Source organism: Dermacentor variabilis, chromosome 2 (assembly GCF_050947875.1).
Source record: "Dermacentor variabilis isolate Ectoservices chromosome 2, ASM5094787v1, whole genome shotgun sequence".
NCBI lineage: Eukaryota > Metazoa > Arthropoda > Arachnida > Ixodida > Ixodidae > Dermacentor > Dermacentor variabilis.
The window spans coordinates 241,379,964-241,403,513 of NC_134569.1; the positions used below are offsets into that span (position 1 = coordinate 241,379,964).

Here is a 23,550-nt window from a genome sequence, read left to right on the forward strand (position 1 = left end):
GGAACTTGCAAAGAAAGAAAGAACATGACAAAAGAAACTATGCATTTTATACCAGATGTTACAGTGTAACCAGCTTATAATGATCCCAGATAAAACGGTCTATCGACTATAACAACCACATTTCTGTGCACTTAAATATTTTCTGACCCTCCCTATGGAAACGGCTTCCAGGTATAACAAACATTTTTTAAATCACTGTACTGCTACAACGAACGCTTCTAACTCAGTCACGAAAAAAAGAGGGCACACGCGAAGTGCCAAAGCATGGAAGCGTGACCCAGCACACATCCCACTCCACTCCAACCACGATGATGATATGACCTTCGAGATGAGAGAGTTACTGCCTCACACGGATTTTAGAAGCCACGAAGAAGGTACACATTTTCAAGGCTCACCTCCAAGGTAGAGATGTGCTGTGTACAGCATAAACCGGGTCCTGCACTTCTGCGTGTGCCAGCGCAATATCGGATGCCACAACAGCATCAATCTTGGTTTTGCACAATTTTCCATGTGGCATAATGTGCATTACGCCTGTTTCAATGATTTGGAATGGCCACTCAAGTGTTTCTGGCGATGCGGCCCTGCGCGACCCGACTTGGCGACAATGCTGCAACGTGCAGTTCTGCCACGCAATGTTGCAAAGGTTTGGCGGTTACTGCATCGCTATCGGGAGATTATGGTTCGCAGCATATTGTTTACACATCTGCCAACTACTGATAACGGTTTGCGGTGACGCTTTACCTTTCTAACATTCCTTTCTTTTTCACCTGAAACGACATCCATAACCTAATTTTATAGCTCTTGTGTGGCCACATGCAGTCGCAATGCCACGATCACGATATCCGAGATGTTCGCAGAATGTCAGCATGCTGCAGTAGTTTCCGAAGTTTACAAGCACCCGCCTCTGGAATTAAAACGCTTCACTCTTGTGTGCAGAATGCAGTCATGTCTCGCTAGTAGTGATACATATCACAAGCTCTCGAATAAAAAATGGCGGTTGCACTTGCAGTTTCAAAATGACAGGTGATCTGAAGTGGGCATCATTTTCAAAGAGCTACATGACGCAGCATTTCGTTCTTTAGATGGACATTTTTAATGGCAGTTTGCAGTTAAGTGCGGGAATGCACCAGTAACAAAAATACCACTGAAACTATGGTTTGGGGACCAAAGTGCTGCTCAATTGTAACTGCTGCCGCCAACTTCAGTGCGGTTACTTTTTTGGCGTAATTAAGGGGAGTGTATATACAACGAACTACTGATATAACGACCACTTTTCGCTGAGCTATCGAGTGCATTATAAATGGATTCAACTGTATTTCTTTTATTCTTTTGTTGTGATAGCTCTTCCGTATACAGATGCTCAAAGTGCATGTGCAGCTTCACCACTGCCATTGTTGCGATGCTGTCCTGCTAACAGCACATGGGCGGTTCGCGCATCGATGGCCTTCCGAGATTCAGAATGCGTTTGGCTGCAAAAAATATGGAGCGAAGTGGGTGCACTGTTAACACTATGCTCTACCGCTTCAGTTACTGCTTCAGTGGCAGAGCAAGGGTGGCGTTCCACTGCTGGCATGAGCATTGTCCACATGCACACCATAAGCACAGTAGCGTTCCTGCTGACCTGCTGTCTGTATAGTCTTGTCTGAGCGGTGAGCATCAAGGCAATGTTAGATAAATATTTCACTGGGCACTGACTAACCCCAACAGTTGATCTCGTGTTCACCGTCAAGGTTCAACACCTGCATTGCGGACCTCAGCACACTAGTGTGCTGATATACCTGGTGGCTGCCAGGGTGCTGTTCAGTCTACCCAGCTGTCGTTACTTTGCAAGCCATGTTGCACCCGCACGTCAGACCTTTGTATAGTAGTTGGAATACCCAAGTGCAATGCTAAACCTTGCTTTCACTGTCAATGCTTCGCCCTTAGGACAAAATTGTCAAAAGTTTACATCAAACAATTTTTTTTTTAATCGCATGGGGGCACATAATGAAATTCAGTCCGTCCAGGCCGATTGCCTAAAGAGGCAGACATTGCTTACACAACAAATAACATTGTCCAGGTGACTAACTTAAAAAATGTGCACAAATTAAATTCATAGACCACAAATAATGGCCCCACTTAATATGAACTTTCTCTTAATATGAACAATATGACACTTGTAACATTCCTCTCAAAGGTGCAACACTTTCTCACAATATAAAATGTTTTATTTTCATAAATACTTGATGAGTATTTTATATAAGTACATGCACCGTTGTTATTGCTGTTGTAAAAATAAATAATTATTCTCTCGCGCTAAATCGGAAACAGAATTGCAGAAGAATGCATACCCTGGCGTGCCCTGGGGGTAAACCGTGCTTCAATCTCAAAGTCACAGAAAGTTTATGTAATGTGTTGTACACTATATAAGATACTGCTGAAATAAAATTATATTTTACGTGATAATATTTGAGTATAGTTTCGTGTATTGCGCTGCAAGCAAATGCAACTAGTCTAAAGATTGAAGTCAATCCGAAGACTGTACTTGCTATCATTCCCATCTAGGTTGAGGCAACGCTCAGGAGAACCCTCGTAGACACTGGCGCCACATTTCCTTCTAGGGTATTTATTTAGAAACTCTATGCTTGCGCCTGTCTCCACGAGCACGCTACAGCACCGGCAGCTGGCTTGAAGTCCAGAAGTTTTGTTTTCTACCCGTTACCAGGGGAAGCAGGTGTCTCCACACTAGTCTCCATGCTTCCTGATTATTGTGCTTGCATGTCTGCTCCTTCAGTAGGGGCACTTTGTTCTGCCTGTCAGTGTGTGTGTGGTGCGAGCACTTTGTTTTAGTCGCGTCTGAGTAGTATTCAGGATGGCGGACGGGAAGCCTGCCGTGCCTGCTGAGTTCACGAAACGAAAAGTGCTGGCATGGTGACGAAACTACCAATTTTCACGGAACTGTCTCAAGGTGCTAAAAACTGGTAATGTATCATATCACCACCAACGGCCCACCTATCGTCGCGTGACCACAGAGGCTTGCTGGACAAAGGTGGGAAGTTGCCCGCCATGAGTTCAAACACATGCTTCCGCTCGGCGTTATTCGTGCTTCCTCCGGCAATTGGTCATCACCTCTCCATCTAGTTCCAAAGCAGTACAGTGGCTACTGGCGACCTTGTGGTGATTACCAAGCTTTAAATGCTGTCACTATACTCTGGATCAATATCCTCTTCCCCACATGCATTACTTTAGCGCTTGTTTCGTGGGAACCAAAATATACAGCAAAATCGATTTGATGAGCCTATACCACCAAATCCCTGTCGAACCCAGGGACATTCCAAAGACAGCACTCACTACTCCATTTGGCCTATTTGAGTTTGTCCTTATGCCTTATGGTTTGAAGAATGCAGCGCAAACTTTTCAAAGGCTCATGGACGAGGTTATGTGCGGACACCCATTCACTTTCGTCTACTTTGATGACATTCTCATTGCAAGTCGCATAGACGAAGAGCACAAAGAGCATCTTCGCCTTCTATTTGAGTGACTGGATGAACAGGGCCTGGTCTTAAAGCCCCAGAAATGCATTTTCAGAGTTGAAGCCCTAGATTTTCTCCGCCATTGCATTTCACCCCAAGGCATGAAGCCATTGGAATCACGGGTGTCGGCAATCGAGGACTTCCCCTCTCCAACCTCCTTCCAAAAGTTGCAAGAGTTTCTGGCGCTCATAAATTTTCACAGGTGCTTCGTACCATACTGTGCACAATTTCTTCAGCCGCTTATCGACCTGCTGCATCGCGACTTCAAAAAAAAAACCTACCTTCCACTGGTTCTTGGAGCGCAAACACTCTTTCCAGGAGACCAAAATGCAGTTGGCGACTGCAGTGTTGCTGTTTCATCCATTGCCCGACATCCCAACTTGCCTTATGGTGGACGCATCGACCACGGCAGTGGGTGCAGTACTACAGCTGCAAGATGACACAGACTGGGGGCCACTGTGTTTCTTCTCAAAGGACCTCAAAACCACAGAAGCTCGCTACAGTACCTTTGAGAGGGAGATGTCGGCCACCTGTTGCGCTGTCAAACGTTTCCATTTTTTTCTTGAAGGCTATAGCTTTTACATTCTGACTGACCACAAGCAGTTAACCTTCGTTTTCAAGAACAGTGTCTCATACCCAGAACGTGCACTTCGGCAACTTTGCTTTATCTCCGAATTTTCTACTGACATCCGGCATATCTCTATGACCGAAAGTCAGGAAGCTGATGCACTGTCGCGGATCGGCACTGTTCCTGCTGGCCATGTGGATGTCCAAGCTCTAGCCTCTGCCCAGCAAAAGGACCCCGAATTGTGCCAACTGCGGGAAGAAGGCTCATCGCTCCAGCTTGCGGAGGTGCTGCTTCCCTACATAACATTGGTCACGTGCGACACATCGCAGGCAGCTCCTTGCCCATTGGTGCCTCAACAGTTGCGGCGGCTAGTATTCGATTCACTGTACGGTCTAAGCCATCCCGGCATCAGAGCAACACAGAGGCTTATCACAGACTGCTTCATCTGGCCAGGGATCAACAAAGATGTTCGAAGCTGGGCAAGAAGCTGCCAAGCGTGTCAAGCTGTGAAAATGACCTGGCACACGCGTTCAGCGGTGCAGCTGTTTCAACCACCAGAAAGCCATTTCGATCACGTGCATTTAGACTTGGTGGGGCCTCTTCTACCCTGCCAAGGTTTCAGGTACCTTTTCACATGCGCCGACTGTACTCAGGGTGGCCTGAGGCAATGCCTCTACAAGACATCGCAGCCAAAACAGTGGCAGAAGCATTTGTTGCTACGTGAGTGTTGCAATATGGTTGTCCTTTGCGAATAACTCCTGACCGAGGCCAACAATTCCAAAGCTAGCTTTTTTCTGCCCTGGCGAGACTGCTCGGCAAGTGACTTCATTACGCTACGGCTTACCACCCACGGAGGAACGACATGGTCGAGCGGTCCACCGACAACTGAAGGCGTTGTTGGCCGCCACGCTCAACAGACAGCGGTGGATGGAAAGGCTACTAGTACTACTGAGGCTGTGAACAACAGTCAAGGATGACCTCAGAGTCAGCGCAGTCTAGATGATCTATAGGTCAGCAATCCGTGTTCCAGGCCAGTTTTTTAGCACACAGCAAGGTACTCCACCAGCGGCCACACAGCACTTAGAGAGGCTACATTCCTGGCTCGATTAGCTTCGACCTACACCCCCACATAGTGCCCGTGCGCAGCCTGTGTTTACTTTCCCGACAATGGACACAACCACACACATCTTCCTGCGGTGTCACTCTACCAAGGCACCATTGACTCCTTCCTATGAAGGCCCTTTTCGTGTGGTTTCGCATTCAGAGAAAACCTTGAAGATTGACATATGTGACAAAGAAGAGACAGTGTCCTGTGACCTCATGAAACCAGCATATCTTGAACATTAATTCTTCATTCCTTCCACCATTCATACCTAAGCCTTCGGCATTCTAGTGGGGGAGCCCTTGTAGCGACCGTCTTGTCACTATACGTTGTCCCCGCTTCTGGGACATCCAGTTACGTCGCCTGGCCTCGACATGGGGGTCATTGCCCCCTGCCCTTTCTTGGAAGTGCCCTTTCTTGGAACCTGACAGGGGCACCACCACAGTCACTCGGCAAACCTGTTTTTACTTTGGGATAAAGCCATTCGACTCACCATTCTCAACCTGTCAAAACGTGTATTACTTGCCTCCACTAAACCGAGCTGCCAATTCTATAAAATAAAATATTAGTTACTTGTTCTCAATGAAAAAAAAAATTTAAAAAATCCACTAGTGTAACACAAGCTTATGAACAAAGAGTGGGTGCTGTTTACGAAAAGCCCAAGGTTTTTTCTTTCTTCACCACATTTCATTGGCACATCCGGTATGTACCTTAATGGTGGTTTCTGAGAAACCTGTATGGATTTCCTTGTTTCTTGAGTCATGTGGATGACAATTTTTCCCTGTCCTAAATTTTAGCTCACATTGCAGGCTTCCGCAGAACTGGTCTGCCGTAACCTAATAGTGTTCTGCAAAGTCGACCAACATGTTTTCTTCATGTGCCTGCATTTCATTCATGTTGATCTGTACTAGGCTGCTCCAACACGCATGTTTACTGCTCTAAAACGGAAAATTCATGCTCCAAGCTTGCCCCAACATGCAAAATTTGACGCTCCCAGAGGTGCTCCAAAACGTCCTTCACTGCTTCCTCCACTTGTGGGATAAGGTAACTTATTTTTGGGCAAACCAGGTAGTTCAGACTCTTGATTATTTGGACATTTCAGCAATCCCCTTTGAGTCCACGCTATCTGTTGGTGACTGTATACAGATTTTCACAAAAAGCTAGGTGGGTGCTATCTTGTTTGAGGATAGACTGGTAATGCCAAAGTAAGCTTTTGGTAGCATTATACAAAGCTCTCAGATGTGTTTGCTAAAATAGAAAAACATGGGCCGCATTCTTGACTGATCACTTTCTGAGATACTTTTGCCTGACATAACTGCCATTGAAACACCTTAATCAAGCGACAATAATCCTGTCTGGTGACTTATCCATTGAATGAATATTAAAAGTGATATCCCTGAAAGCGATCGTCTGTGAAAAAGCCTGCAGTCATGTGACGGAGAAAGGAATTTACTGATATATTTGTAGTATGCTTGAGATATAATACACATGCAGAGAGGAGTTTCAAATACATTAAAAAAAATTAATCAGAATGTTAGAAAGGCAACATAGGTATAACAAACATATTTGACTATAATCGAAATGTAATGCGTAAGGTCACAGCAATGTGTTCATCAGAGACACTTTTGAAAAAGGTGGTGTCACTTACACGTGTTAATGGTGAATATGGTTATTCCATTCGCTGTAAGTCATGGGAGAAAACTATAAGCCAGAAACACATAATGGTCACATCTACAGACAAGCCAGAGTTTCATCACTTCACACGGATCCAGCTCATCTTCTTTATGTGATTTTTTTTTCCAGGCACACTGTGGGTGGCATCGTGATTGCTGAGGAGAATGTCACTGACCTTGTTGTGATGGCCACGCTGTCTGGAGCCTCTGCACCTGTCCGAGTGGTGCCTTCTGCACCTGTCAAACAGGCTGGGGACAAGTTCCTGTACCGGTTCAGCATGATGCTTGCACCATCAATGTCGGTGGAACTTGTACCACGGTCAGGACGCCTGTTGTTTAGTCCACCAACGTCACGCATTTCTGTAGGCAATGACTGTGCACATGAAGCTGCCCGCTTTGAAGGGCGCATTGGCCTCTTTGTGGACGGTCGTGTGAACCCACCACTGGGAGGTGTGCGGGTCGTGGTTCACGACCTGGCAGGCCAGCGTCCCGAGGTGGAGACGGAATCTGATGCAAATGGTCGATTCCTGGTAGGGCCACTCGACTCCGAGTCTAAGTATGACGTTCAGGTAGGTGTGCCACTCAGTTTGGAGCCCTTGCACACAATCTGCACCTTGACTGTTTGGTCTAGTAAGTGCAGAGACGAAGCCATTTTGCATGTACACTAATTGCCAACTAGTTAGACCCAACTTGAGAATTGCTTCTGCAGCTTTCAGTCTAGCCTGCATGGGTAGCCTTCCGCTCGATTGTCAGTAATGACACCTGGGGTAAACATGCTAGCAGAAAGCTTTCCACAGCAACTTGCCACCCAAAGGTACACTGGCTGGCAGCAAACTTTTTTCACATGTTAGAGGGACCAACAACAATTTTTATGGCACCTATTCACTTTTATGCAACAGAAAGCTTATCATCCAGAGTTCTAATTCTTCAATCGGTCATGCTGACGAATGTCAAAATTCTCATTCAAATTTTTCAATTTGTTGTCCTGATTGTGTCTACGTAGCCTTATACTGGAAATAGTGATAAGTGAGCATGATAGCAATGGTACGCTGGCATGAGAGAAGAGTTGTAAGTGCAGCTCGGCTTATGAAATTAATCTTTTGTTTGTCAAGGACACCTTCATGCATTTTGTGCTTCCTGAATCATTGGATGATTTCTATGGTAATATCTGCATGCTTCTGTCATTTCTGTCAAACTTCTCTGGTCATTTCCAAGTGAAGCCTTCAAGCCAAGCCTCGTCAGAGTTTCAAAAACAAAACGACGTCCTTACATGTGCTTGTACATGAGTGGCAAGTGGTAAAGTAAGCCAGCAGTGCTCTTCTGGCAATGCCGATGGCCCTTCGCAACAAATTGGGTGGCATCTCGAATCCCACAGGGAAGGCAGAGAACATGGGGTACTCACTCGCTACTGCAATGTAGCCCCAGCAAGCCAGTATTGTGAGATACCTGGTAGCTGCTAGGGTGCTGTTCTTTCTTCCCAGCTGTAGTTGCTTTGCGAGCTGCGTTGCACATACATGTCACACCCATGTATGCAGTGGAACTCCGATTATATGACTTTCTTGTGGGACCATGCAAGAACATCATCCACCAGTATCATCCGGGCATCGTATAATCCGACCAACAAAAATTATGTCTATAGACTGTTTCTTGCAAAGCATTTTGTCCTAGAGGAATGACATGATGCTGTAGGCAGAGTGCACATTGCCTCAGCGAAAGCGCACGAATACAAAATCATTACCACATATACCTACTGCTTTGTTGCGATCAGCTGTCATAAATGCAACTGGGTGTTCACTAACACACTGTGCTCCATTCATGATTCAAAATGTAGAGCGACAGAGGTAAGACGTGTGTACTAGTTGGCTGAAAAAGTATGGACGGAAACAACTTTATTTTGAATCCGGCAACTTTGACGACCCGGGCTCAGGTCTCCCATGAGGGGACTTCGAGGCCTTGCCTTGTCGCCGCCTCTCGGGCTTGCTGGACAGCCCACTCTTGTGTCTTGAGGTTGGAGCTGCGCACAGTGGCGGCCCACTTCGACGCAAGAGCCTCCGGAGCTACTGCCATTGTAGCTGATGTAACCCGACACTCCCACAACATGTGTGCCAACGTCGCTCTAGTTTCCTGACATAATTTGCAAAGAGCAGTCGGGTATGGCGCGGGGAAAATGTGCTGCAATCGCACCGGACTGGGGAAAATCACCGGACCAGCTGAAAAAGTAGTGACTAGCATATTAAGCATATAATTCTCTATGATGTTCTTTTCTTTAGGTCATAATTCACTATTAAAATACATATGCCTATTTAACAGTTGGCAGCATGGGCACAATCGGACGAATTTGTGCAGCTAGAAAAAATTGTAAGCATGATATATTTGTTTATTCACTTAAATACTCTCAGCGCCACTAGGATGTTGCAGAGAGCAGTGATTAGCATGTAGAAATGGTGATCTTGAATGAAGACTCGTCGGAATTGCTGGCAATGGAGGCGGTGGGGAGACAGTTCCAGTCAGAGGCAGTGTTCATTATGAAATCATTTGCGTACTGGCTTGTGCGGCAACTGGGCACATCGACTTTCAGGCTGTGAACAGTATGGGAGGAAATCTATAAGGGGCAGTGACAAGCTCATGTTTTAGCTCTGGAATATGATAGAAGATCTCATAAAAGAGCCACAGTCAAGCACCGTTCCGTCTAATTGCTAAGTCAGGTCGTTCAAGAGAATGCTTGATTGCTGACAAACTTGTGTTGCAGGCAGTGGCATAACCAGAAATTTCATTCGGGGGCATTCACATTGCAGCTCAGCCTCCTCCTCATGAAATTTGTCAAGGTATCAAATGCATGAATAATAACTACATTGCCATTTCCAAAGATGCTGCAAACGAATTCTTAAAAGCTACGCATTGTCAAGACAGAAAAATGTGTATTTTTTCATACAATGAGGTACTCGTGTGTTCCAAAAATTCTGCCCGAAATAACTGATATCAATGCTTTCATGTTTTTTGTCTATTTAATAAGTAAAGAAAATATCACACAAACGTTAGAACTATATTGACACGTGTACTTATCTTTATCGGGCGACCACGTTTCGCCGCTTAACAAATGTAATCGCACAGTGCGGGACGCGCCTGCATGTATCCAAAGTTTCTGGAAAGTTAACGATGCTTCTACCCGGCTGTCTGTTGTCGCCGAACCTTGTGTTATCTGATTTCATCGCATGACGCGAATGGTGTAGAACTTTGTGGAAGGCACACGGGCCCGAACGATCAGTCTGGGACATTCGACGACTGCTGTATAAAAGCCGACGCGCTTGACCCGCTGATCAAATTTTCGACGATCGCCGACCGTGTTCGCCGCTATCGTTGTGCTATAAGTGTAGCCTGTTCTTGTGGGCACAGGTTCGCCCAATAAAAGTTAGTTTTGTCTTTCACAGTATTTGCTACTGTGTTCTTCAACGTCACCACCACGTGACATCTGGTGGAGGTGCTTTTCGTTCATGTACCGGACGCCCCCGACAAGCCATGATCCAAGCCCGGACCGCAAAGAGAACACCAACGTAGTCCCGGAGCATCGAGCAAGCCGCCGTCTTCAACAGCTGCCCCCGGAGCACGAACTTCTACCTGAGGAGACCAAGAAGATTGTGGCCAAGGCAACCTTGGCAATAACTTCGTCGGGACGGCCGTCGCATTCGCCATCACCAGGCCGCTACCTCTCGCCGCAGTGCCAACCATACACTGGCCCAGCCCGGGGCCGGTCAGTGAGCCCATATCCGAAAAACTTAAAGCAGCAACCGATGGAGGTGCGGTTGCTGTTCGTCGAACTGACGAAGATCCTCCGCCGCCGACGAAGAAACTACCTCGACGACATAACGACACGCCGCCGTCCCGACGAAGTCAGGAAGCCAAGACTACACCGAAGAAAGACGGCTTGACGACGCGACGTTCCAGCTTCAGTTCAACACGACGCAGCCGTGATCTGACGCCAAGACCCAACTGCAACGCCAGACAGAGAGCCACCGACCTCGACGTACTTCTCGACGGCTACGCAGTCACTGCCTTAGTCGACACAGGGGCCGATTACTCCGTAATGAGTGGACACATCGCCGCCCAGTTGAAGAAGGTTAAGACTGCATGGGAGGGCTCCCAAATTCGGACCGCTGGAGGACACCTCATTACGCCGACTGGAATCTGCACGGCTAGAATAACCGTTCATGACCGGACTTACCCTGCCACCTTCGTTATCCTCCAACAGCGTTCACGAGACGTCATTCTCGACATGGACTTCCTGAACCATCACAGCGCAATCATACACCTGAAGTCAAAATCGATAACGCTGTCGGAAGATCAAGCGACACCGCCGAAGAGCTTTCGCAGTCACCACGCCTTGAGTGCGCTCGAAGATCAAGTGAGCATCCCGCCTCGCTCCAGCATTGTTATTTCGGTCGGCACCGAAATACCCCCTGACGTAGAAGGTGTCATCGAAGGCGACCAACGTCTACTGCTAGACCGTGAAATTTGCGTCGCAAGAGGGATCGCTCGACTGCATGGAGGGAAAACTGAAGTGTTGCTGACAAACTTCAGCCAGGAGTTCAAGCACATCAACAAGGGCACTACGATCGCGTACATCGAGAAAATTCTGGAAACCAGTAATGCGTTTGTCCTCTCGGATTCCGCCGCATCTACCCCGACTACCATGGTTCCCGAACCAGACTACGACATTAATCCAAGTCTCCCCGTGATTAAGGAACAGCAGCTCAGAAGTCTGCTCCGACGATACAAAGGCTGCTTTTCGACGTCATCGAGGATTCGACAAACACCAGTCGCCAAGCATCGCATAATCACCGAGGAGTACGCCCGACCACTCCGCCACAGCCCTTACCTAGAGAGAGAGAGTAAAACATCTTTATTAATAATATTTGAATAGCGAGAGCAGTGTGGGAGGAACCCTCAGTCCAGGGTCCCTAAGATGATTCCAGCGATGTTTCGACCCGTTGTATCACTGCTCGGAGGACCTCGGGAGGTCCGTCGCGGAGGGCATCATCCCACAGCTCTTTGTTGCGTAGGGGGTAAAGGAGAGTTGGCAAGGGAGGAAAGAGGTTTGCAGTGCACTCAGTCGTGACGTGGAAGATTGTGGGCGAGCTGCCACAGCCAGGGCAACGATCTGCATAACAGTGTGGGTACAATTTATTGAGAGAGACAAGATTAGGAAAAGTTGCGGTTTGTAACTGCCGTAAGGCCACTGCTTCCTCCCACGAGAAGGACGGCGGTGGTGCGGCGTGGGTGCGACGAATGCGTGTATAATGACGGAGTATGTCTTTATAGCGGAGCAAGGGATCCCCCCACTCTGAACTAGTCGCCTCACCACGCCGAGTCGCCCGGAGGGAAATTTGTCGGGCAACCGCATGTGCGCGTTCGTTACCCGGCAGCAAGGTACGACCAGGGGTCCAGAGTAAGTGGATGCGGGGAGGTGTGGTTAGTGTATTTTGCGGGATCTGTTTGAGAATTTGGTGCGCCGCTCTCAGGATGCCATGTCCTGATAGGAACGCCCGGCATGCCCGTTGCGAGTCCGTCAATATATTCACTTCCTCAGGAACACGGGTGGCGTATCGAATTGCAAGAGCAACACCGAGAATTTCTCCGTAAGCGGCATTTGTTCCGTGCATTGCAGCAGAGTCTCTCGGGGATTCAGTGCCATCCAAACCTACCGAGGTATAGCCCTCTTGAGTGCGTGATGTGTCCGTGTATAAAGTGTGTGTTTCCGGGATGTTTGCAAGCATGCGGCCAATGTATCGTACACGGGCTTTGCGCCGCCCTTTGTCATGCTCGGGGTGCATATTACATGGCAATGGATGAATACTTAGTGCTTGGCGTATCGCTGACGACAAGATCGTTGGACGGGTTTCAGACTCAAGGGGTGGGACAGAGTATCCTAGCCGTGTGAGAAGATGGCGGCCAGTAGGAGTGAGTAGGAGGCGCTGGCGATGGCTGACCCAATGTGCCTCTAGCAGCTTGCCTAGTGTGTTATGTGTCCCTAAGTTAAGGAGACGGTGTGTGGAAGTATAGTTCGGGAGGCCATGGGCCAGCTTCGTCGCTTTGCGAATCATTGCGTCTATGCGAAGTTGTTGCGCTTGGGTCAACCGCTGAAATGGGAGATGGTATGTAAGGCGGCTGATCACGCATGCCTCCACCAAGCGCAGCAGGTCCTCTTCTCGAAGGCCCGAGCGCCTGTTGGAGACCCTCCGGATCATGGCCAGAATTTGCTGAATCTGTCTGGATAGAAGGGAAACAGTGTAGTTTGACCTGCCATCCGCTTGGATGTGTAAGCCGAGGATACGAGCATGATTAACCTGTGGTATCGGTGTGCCATCCACGTGCACAGTGATAGGGGGAGTAGAGGAACGGCTCCGGGGGCGAATGATTATGAGCTCCGACTTTTCCGGAGCACATCTTAAGCCGCGTTTTCTCGCGTACTCTGAAACTGTATCGACTGCTAGCTGCAGTCGGTCCTGGATGGCTCCGTCGGAACCCCGTGTCGACCAGATAGTAATGTCGTCCGCATAAATCCTTACCGAGTTTCGCCGCGAGAACGTGAAGCTATAAGAGAACAAGTCGACGAAATGCTGCGCGACGACATCATCCAGCCGTCGAAAAGCCCGTAGGCATCCCCTGTTGTCCTGGTGAAGAAAAAGGACGGAACCCTCCATTTCTGCGTCGATTATCGTCGTCTGAACAAGATCACGAAGAAGGACGTATACCCCCTCCCACGGATAGACGATCCATTGGATCGGCTCTGCAACGCTAAATACTTCTCCTCGATGAACCTTAAGTCTGGCTATTGGCAAATAGAAGTCGACGAAAGAGATTGCGAAAATACGGCCTTCATCACCCCAGACGGCCTCTACGAGTTCAAGGTTATGCCATTCGGACTGTGCTCGGCACCTGCAACGTTCCAGCGCGTCATGGACATGGTGTTAGCAAGATTGAAATGGCAGACCTGTCTCGTTTATTTGGAAGACGTCGTCGTCTTCGCCGAAAATTTCGACGATCACCACAGGCGGCTTGCGACAGTACTAGACGCCATCAATTTGTCAGGGCTTACTCTGAAGCCGGAAAAATTCCGCTTCGCTTACGATGAGCTTCTGTTCCTAGGCCACGTAATCGGCAAATCTGGTGTCCGTCCAGACCCGCAAAAGACAGCTGCCATCGCACAGTTCCCGCAACCCATCAACAAGAAGGCAGTGCGTAGATTCCTTGGCATGTGTGCCTACTACAGGCGCTTTGTCAAGGACTTTTCACGCATCGCCGAGCCTTTGACACATCTAACTAAATGTGATGTTGAGTTCAAGTGGGAAACGCCGCAGGCCAATGCATTTGAAGAACTCAAACGACGCATGCAGTCGCCGCCGGTACTTGCGCACTTCGACGAGTACGCCGATACAGAAATCCATACTGACGCCAGTAGCCTAGGCCTCGGTGCCGTTCTAGTCCAGAGAAGAAACGGAGTCGAACAGGTGATAGCTTACGCTAGCCGGTCGCTGTCAAAAGCGCAAGGCAACTATTCTACGACCGAAAAGGAATGCCTCGCCATCGTTTGGGCTACAGCTAAATTTCGCCCTTATCTTTATGGCAGGCCATTCAAAGTCGTCAGTGATCATCACGCGTTGTGTTGGCTAGCGAATATGAAGGATCCTTGAGGACTACTGGCGCGGTGGAGCCTCAGACTACAAGAATACGACATCACTGTAACCTACAAGTCCGGACGAAAACACTCCGATGCCGATTGCCTATCACGCGCACCCATTGACCCACCGCCGCAAGATGACGAGAATGACGACGCCTTCCTTGGAATGATAAGCACGGAAGACTTCGCTGAACAGCAACGAGCAGACCCGGAGCTAAAAGGCCTGGTCGAATATTTGGAAGGGCACACCGACGTTGTCCCCAGGGCATTTAAGCGCGGATTATCTTCCTTCACGCTTCAAAACAATCTACTCGTGAAGAAGAACTTCTCACCAGTCCGCGCCAATTACCTTCTTGTTGTCCCGTCAGGACTTCGTCCAGAGGTATTGCACGCCCTACATGACGATCCAACCGCTGGACACCTCGGATTTTCCCGGAGACTATCGAGGATACAAGAAAAGTATTATTGGCCGCGCCTGACCGCCAACGTCGCCCGTTATGTCAGAACATACCGAGACTGCCAGCAACGCAAGACACCGCCGACAAGGACAGCCGGATTACTACAGCCAATCGAGCCTCCTTGCCGACCATTCCAGCAGATCGGGATGGACTTGCTGGGACCCTTTCCGACGTCAATAACCGGAAATAAGTGGATCGTCGTGGCGACAGACTACCTCACCCACTTCGCTGAAACAAAAGCACTGCCGAAAGGTAGCACAGCCGAAGTGGCGAAATTCTTTGTTGAAAACATCTTGCTGCGACATGGCGCCCCAGAAGTCCTCATCACCGACAGAGGAACGGCCTTTACAGCGGAGCTCACCCAAGCCATTCTGAAATACAGTCAGACAAGGCACAGGAGGACAACGGCCTACCACCCACAGACGAATGGTCTTACGGAGCAGCTGAATAAGACTCTCTCCGACATGCTAGCGATGTACGTCGATGTCGAACACAAGACCTGGGATGCCGTCCTGCCGTACGTAACATTCGCTTACAACACGGCGGTGCAAGAAACAACACAGATCACGCCGTTCAAGCTGGTCTAGGGCAGGAACCCGACGACGACGCTCGACGCCATGCTGCCGCACATCACTGACGAGGAGAACCTTGACGTCGCTACCTACCTCCAGCGCGCCGAAGAAGCGCGACAGCTCGCCCACCTGCGGATCAAGAACCAGCAGAGGACTGACAGCGGACACTACAACCTCCGACGACGCTTCGTCGAGTACCAGCCCGGCGACCGTGTTTGGGTATGGACCCCGATACACCGACGAGGACTCGGTGAGAAACTACTGCGACGCTGTTTTGGACCCTACAAGGTCATCCGACGTATTGGCGCACTGGACTGTGAGGTCGTGCCAGACAGCATTTCGTATTCACAGAGGCACCGCGCACGATCTGAAGTGGTCCACGTGGTGCGCCTTAAACCGTTTTACGGATGCTGACGAACTTCCTTATTTTTTTTTTGTTTTCTGTGCTACAAGTGCTTTTGTTGATTACTTTCGTTTGTTTGCAGCATTGCGTCGATGCTTTTTAAGAGGGGGTATGGACACTACTTATCTTTATCAGGCGACCACGTTTCGCCGCTTAACAAATGTAATCGCACAGCGCGGGACGCGCCTGCATGTATCCGAAGTTTCTGGAAAGCTATCGATGCTTCTACCCGGCTGTCTGTTGTCGCCGAACCTTGTGTTATCTGATTTCATCGCATGACGCGAATGGTGTAGAACTTTGTGGAAGGCACGCGGGCCTGAACGATCAGTCTGGAACGTTCGACGACTGCTGTATAAAAGCCGACGCGCTTGACCCGCTGATCAGATTTTCGACGATCGCCGACCATGTTCGCCGCTATCGTTGTGCTATAAGTGTAGCCTGTTTTTGTGGGCACAGGTTCGCCCAATGAAAGTTAGTTTTGTCTTTCACAGTATTTGCTAGTGTGTTCTTCAACGTCACCACCACGTGACAATATCAGTTCGAAAAAAAGCAAAGCAGTGCATGCCACTGATGTGAAAAATGTAACGGCCATGAAATTAACAAGAATACAAATATTTTATTGAAACTTTGTCATTCAAGAACTTTGTTTACATTTTTGTACATATGCAAACGTCAGGGAAAAATCTCAATGACTGTCCTTCGTTCCAATGTGTTGCACAAGAGCAGCTGCCACTGGTCGTGTATTGTGAGTAATTGCACCAATGTTATAGTCGCAGCAGAGAGCACATATAAAGAAACAGGAGTTCTCCAAAATATACGAGGGCGAGACAAATGAAAGTGAGCAAATGCGAATATATGACAAACGGAGTACTTTATTTAAAAGTAGTCTCCATGAGCATTTGGACATTTGTTCCACTGAATAATGAGTTGCGTGATTCCAGTCCCATCAAGCTCCTTGGGTTGCTGCTTCAAAAAGTCTGTAATTGACTCTTTCAAGTCATCGTCCGACACGAATCTGGTTCCTTTGAGCTCTTTTTTCAGTTGCCCCAAAATGTGGAAGTCGCAAAGCGACAGGTCTGGGCTGTATGGCAGGTGTTTCAGAGTTTCCCACTTGAACTTGGCCAGTTTTGTGTTAACCACATCAGCGACGCGGGGACAGGCATTGTGTAGGAGCAGGATGACCCCATTTGTCAGTTTCCCACATTGTTCTTCATCCGGTATTTCACACTATCGGAAACAATTGATAGTCTCTCCAGTTAGCAAATTCGATCAGTAATGGCCCCTGACGATCGAAAAAAGTCAACACCTTTCCGGCAAAAATGACACCCTTTGCTTTCTTTGAGGGTGGTGAATTTGAATTTTTTCCACTGTAAGCTTTGCCGTCGTGTTTCAGGCTCATAGTAATGGCAACATGATTCGTCCTCGGTCGTAATTGCAGACAAGAAGTCGTCGCCCTCATTGTAATACCGGATCAGATGAGTCAAAGCAGTGCCGAACCTCTCCATCTTCCGATGATGGTTCCTAATCTAGGCATCCATTGTGCACACAAGAGCCGATAACCGAGATGTTCATGACTTATAGTGTGAACCGAACCGTGACTGATCTTCACACGTTCTGCCAGTTCATCCATGCTTATCCTCCGTTCTTGTCTAATCAGCTCATCAACCTTTGCAATTCTGTTGGGGGGTGATTGCACAGTGGCTTTGGCCCGGTCTTGTATTCTCTTTGCAACTTTCACATTATTGTTGAACATTTCGCTCCAGCACTTCACTGTTGCCAATGAAATGCAATGTTCAAAGTACACGGCTGCCATACGGCGACTAATTTCTTTTTGGGAAACACCTTCAGCTGTCAGAATACTCACGTCACCACACTCTTCGATTTTTGGAGTGCCTATTATATCACGCAACCATGTTCAACCCAGTTTATGAGAGCATTAAAGAACATTTATCCTCACACCTGCGTGCCACTTTTGTAAATGAGAGATGCTTGTGTGCTACGCATATACCTCGCAGATAATGAACCGAACAATTATTGCACGGGGTGGGTTGGCTCACTTTCATTTCACTTGCACTCATGCATCTGAAATACAAAGATACAATGGAATATACAAATGCGAAGATACAGCTTGAAAAAGGGCAGTAAAGTGTCACTGGAAAAAAAGTTCATTGCTCGTATACGCAAAACCTCGCAACAAAATATTTAAATATTCATACAAGTCTCCAACAAATCTACGTATCTAAGAAAAAGTCACTGTATATAATGCGTCAAACAATGCAAATAAACATGTTGCGCAATCACTGATTCACAGATCACAAAATCCTAAGGCTTGCCCCCCGTTCCTCCACTCCCCCTGATGTATCACACGCGATGGAAGATGGCGAGCTTCCTCCCCACTTTTCTCCCTTGCACATGCAAGACTATGCCACCACCACCTCCCTACGCTTTCACTCACGCATACAGCATGCGGCCCGCGGTCACGATGTTATCGCACAGGACTTTATACGGAACATGAGGGCGACGGCAGGAATGCACCTGGAGTGTCCATATAGTTGATATTGCAATAATATAATAAGAGTATCCGGCAACTGAAGCGTCCCATGGGCCATTACCGTCCGCAATAGAAGAAGCAACAAAATTGAAGTTTCACCACGTGGCAATCCGCTGCGCCGCAACAATGTCTTTTTTTTCTTTTGTGGGGCAGGGGCACCGAAAGGAAAAAAAAATAACGGCAAGGAAAGCATGTTGGCCAAAATCGGACGCCTACTTTGGGCACCTGTAATGTGGCTACCGAAGGAATATCGAAATAAACGTGAGACGCTTGGTCACGGAGAAGCACACGTATACTGCTCGGTATCCTACACTGGCGAGACAAGACTTTCCGGAGTGGTCACGCTTAAGCAAATTCATTGCGATCTGTCGAGTCCCCACAGTGATGCCGGCGAGTGACCATGTTGCAGCCTAGTAGGAGACGGGAAAGCCGGCGTAGAGGACGTATGAAAGCACTTTATCAGAGCAGTCAACGCGACGTCGTCGTCTCTGTTTTTTTCCACTCGCGCGCTACTTCAGCGTCGTTCTCATCGCCTGGCATATACCCGCGGCGACCATATAGGATGTGGCATTTGCCCCGCCTTTGAAAAAAATAAAGGCATCGTCCTTCCCGGCACACCTCGGAGATATCGAGGACGCCCCTCGCAATCTCAATGAGATGGCTCACAGGAGCGCGCAAGACCTAACTCTCCGCGACGCCACTTATTCTGGTCGTGCCATCCCAGCGAGAATCGTGACCCTCCCTCCACATATAACGAGATAACAAAGCACTTTTATCTAGACCGCAGAATATACAGCGCACCTCACAATAAGCTCACCAGGCTTCAAGCCCTCACGTTCAGAATGCTTCAAACAAACACGTACCCCACGCAGAACGGACTACATCACTACATGACTGACCTATGCAAAACATCATATTGCGAAAATTGCCATAGCGCACTAGACGTACATCACTTGCTCTGGGCGTGTGGTCGGACCCACGCAAACAAGGATCAAGACTCCGCCAGGCTACAAGAAGCATTACGTAGCACGGACCTGGCGGAGCAGCTCTGGGCCGTCCAGCGAACCCACGATGTGGCCAGGGAGTTACAACTCCCGGTCCCAACGTGGGAGTAGCCTGCTCTGTGGGACCTTGCGTCCCGTAGCTCGCAGGACCTTTCATTAAAGTTATTCAATCCAAATCATCCCGATGCACCAACCGCCGAAGGCTGTGCACAGATGGTGCAAAGTTGAGGTCATGAGGAAGTGTATGGCTTCATACGAAGCACGTGCACAACCTCGGGCAGATGCCGCCGGCGTTTGGAGCAGTTATGGCTGTCAGGGACAACTTCATAATTCACATCGCTGATGCGGCGCAGAACTGTGTACAGGCCAAAGTATCTTCGCAGGCGCTTTTCAGACAGCCCCCGCCGACGAATCGGAGTCCAGACCCACACCTGGTCACCGACGCTGTATGTGATGGGTCTGTGCCGAAGATTGTAGGGTCGGGCATCGTATTCCTGTTGTTCTTTGACTCGCAAACGTGCAAGCTGCCTGGCTTCCTCTGCACATTGCGTAAACTCCTCAGCACCGGTCTCGTCGTCACCACACTCGTGTGGCAGCATTGCGTCCAACATTGTTGTCACTTCGCGTCCGTAAACGAGGTTGAAAGGCGTCACGCGTGTTGTCTCTTGGCGAGCAGTGTTATACGCAAATGTAACATATGGTAAAATCTCGTCCCAGTTCTTGTGGTCTTTCTTTCTTTCTGGTCATAAAAGACAGAGGATTCTTTGATCCTCTGTCTTTTATGACCACTGCGGAAGCGCCATGCCTTAGGACGACGGCTTGGACGAAAAATCGCGCTGCTTCGGCTGCTGTTCCACGTTGGATAGCACCTGTTTCGGCGTATCGAGTAAGACAATCCGCGACGACGATTATTCATCTATTTCCGGCAGTAGACAGTGGAAACAAACCTAAAAGGTCCATGCCAATTTGTTCGAACAGCTCTTGCGGTATCTGAACAGGATACAACAGTCCAGCTGGCTTGCCGGGTAGGGCTTTGTGGCACTGGCAATCCAGGCATGTCTGTGTGTAACGTTTCACGATCGACGCAAGTCTCGGCCAATAGTACTTTAGCCTAATTCTTGCCCATATCCGAGTGTAGCCTAAGTGACCAGCGGTCGGCTCGTTGTGATAGGCATGTAGGACTTCGTCGCGAGGAGATGCGGGAATGACGAGTAGGTAGCTGCTGCCACTAGGTAAAAAGTTCTTTTTATAGAGAACATTGTGGCGTAAGCAGAATGAAGGCAGCCCTCTGGCGAATAACCTCGGCACGCTGCTTGTTCTTCCCTCTAAGTAATCTAAAAGAGGAACAAGTTGTGCATCCTCACGTTGCTGGCGTGAAACAGCCACAGTATCTAGCACGCCTAGAAAAGCCGCGTCGTCACCTTCGTGCACGGCAGTCTCAACAGGAGACCGAGAAAGGCAGTTGGTGTCGGCGTGTCGTTTCCCGATTTGTATACAACAGTGAAGTTGAGCTCTTGGAGCCGAAGGCTCCAGCGCGCAAGCCGACCAGCTGGATCATTTAAATTAGTCAGCCAGCAAAGTGCATGATGATCACTGACAACGGTGAAACTCCAACCATACAAATATGGCCGAAATTTCAGGATGGCCCACACCAGTGCGAGACATTCTTTTCTGTAGTAGAGTAGTTAGCCTCCGTCCGTGATAGAGTCCTGCTGGCGTAAGCAATCACTCTTTCGGCGCCGTCCTGCCGCTGTACAAGCACTGCCCCAAGGCCGACATTACTAGCATCGGTATGAAGAATCATAGGGGCGTCTTCATCAAAGTGTGCAAACACGGGAGGCATCTGCAGCCGTTGCCGTAGGTCATCAAAAGCCTGTTGCTGGTCTTCACCCCACACAAAGGGGACATCTTCTCTGGTAAGATGTGTCAATGGCCATGCAATACGTGAAAATTCCACAATAAACCGTCGGTAGTAGGCACAAAGGCCCAGAAAATGTCTTACTGCCTTTTTATCTGATGGCGTTGGGAAATTAGCGACGGCTGAGATTTTATCAGTGTCAGGTCGGACACCTTCACGACTATAACGTGACCCAGAAATTGACGTTCTTCAAAACCAAAATGGCACTTTTCAGGTTTCAAAGTTAGACCGGCTGAGAGTATTGCTTCAAAGACCGTCTTTAGTCTCTGTAAGTGTTCCTCGAACGTGACGGAGAAAGCAATCACGTCGTCGAGGTACACCAGACATGTTTGCCATTTGAAACCTGAGAGTACCGTGTCCATTAGTCGTTGAAACGTAGCCGGCGCAGAACACAAACCGAAGGGGGGCACCTGAAATTCATAAAGTCCGTCGGGCGTCACAAAAGTGGTCTTCTTACGATCTCTCTCATCAACTTCTATTTGCCAGTAGCCACTTTTCAAGTCCATCGACGAAAAGTTATGTGCGTTTCGTAGCCTGTCCAGTGAATCGTCGATACGCGGTAGCGGATAAACGTCTTTCTTTGTGATCTGGTTGAGTTTTCGATAGTCGACGCAGAAGTGCAGGCTGCCGTCCTTCTTTTTCACCAATACGACAGGCGATGCCCAAGGACTCTTAGAGGGCCGAATAACTCCGTCCTCAAGTATGGTCTTCACTTGTGTTTGTATTGCCTCGCGCTCTTTAGGTGCTACACGATAAGGATTCTGCCAAATTGGTCTGGCGTCGGCTTCGGTGACAATACGGTGCTTATTGAGCGGCGTCTGGCTAACTCGTGACGTGGATGAGAAGCAGCTCTTAAACTCATCGATGAGCTCAAGAAGGCTGTTGCGTTCCACAGGCGATAAGGTGGGACTGATGTCAACCACAGAGGCAGGCATAACCACGGCGGACGTCGCGTGCTCCACTGAGAGGCAGTCCTGTATTGAAGTAAATTCGTTGAAGTAAGCAACAGCCGTGCCTTTAACAATGTGCAGACATTCCTTGATAAAATTCATCAGCAGGTGTTCAGCATGTCCGTCGTGTACGTTAATTACGGCCGCCCTGGCGATCGAAACCCCTTGACTCAGTACCAGTGCGTCGATGTGTTCAGGGACGCCAGTCCCTGTGTTCAAGTTGTCGCAATTTACAGGTACAAGGGAACAGCTTCACGGCGGAAGCGTGACATCGTCGTCGGCGATACGTAAGCGGGGTCGCTGGTGTTCCGTGGGGTCGACGTCATCTGAGCTCGTAGAAAATGTGACGACGAGGTCACGGACATTAATCACTGCACCGTACTCCCTCGAGAAATCCATCCCCAATATAAGTTCCTTACAACACTCAAAAAGAATGACGAGGGTGGCGACAAACGTTGCACCGGCGATTACTATCCTGGCTATGCATTTTCCAATCGGCTTCATCAACTGGCCGCCGGCAGTTCTGATGTTGGGCCCGGTCCACGGCGTCTTCGCTTTTCTCAGCCTATCGGCCAGCTTTTTACTTATTATTGAAAAATGTGAACCAGTGTCGACGAGAGCGGCCGCTTGGTGGCCGTCAATGCAAACAACAAGATTGGCGCTGACGGCGTCGGTTACAGGGGGTGTGGTTGGAGTTGTCGGAGTTGTAGAGTCGTCGATCGTCAGAGATGGGGGCTCTTGGATATCTAGCCGGTTTGCAACCTCACCCCCAGAGGTCGCTGCATCTAGTTTCCCTGGCGCGGGCTAGGGGAGCTGCCCCTAGAGGTGTCAGAAAAATCGCGACGGTTCAGTGGGATGTAACGAACGGAGAAGGGGAACGCAATCGAGGCGTCGTTGAACCTTCTGGCCGAAAGTTTGTAGAATTTCCGTCGCAACTACATGCAGCATCAGACGCAAGGTAATTGCAGTTGGGAAATCTTGCATACCCAGCCGCGCTGTAGTGGCACACGCGGTAAACATGTGCTGCTTCACCACAATGAAAGCATAGCGGCCGGTGGTCAGCGGTGCGCCACAAATCGGTCTTTCAAAGCGGGTAGCCGGCAGGGGATTCGCCGTAGAAACGAGGCGCAGCGATCGACTGGCGGCGATACGACATAGTTGGCG

General features: G+C 48.9%; 1 protein-coding gene across 1 annotated transcript in view; it reads left to right on the forward strand.

Moving 5' to 3' along the window:
* The window catches only part of LOC142573183 (BOS complex subunit NOMO1), a 104,385-nt gene that overhangs the window by 50,066 nt on the left and 30,769 nt on the right, over positions 1-23,550 (forward strand). Inside the window, exon 6 of the mRNA XM_075682756.1 lies at positions 6,986-7,424. Within this exon, the coding sequence (XP_075538871.1) occupies positions 6,986-7,424 (439 nt within the window). The remainder of the gene's footprint in view (positions 1-6,985; positions 7,425-23,550) is intronic.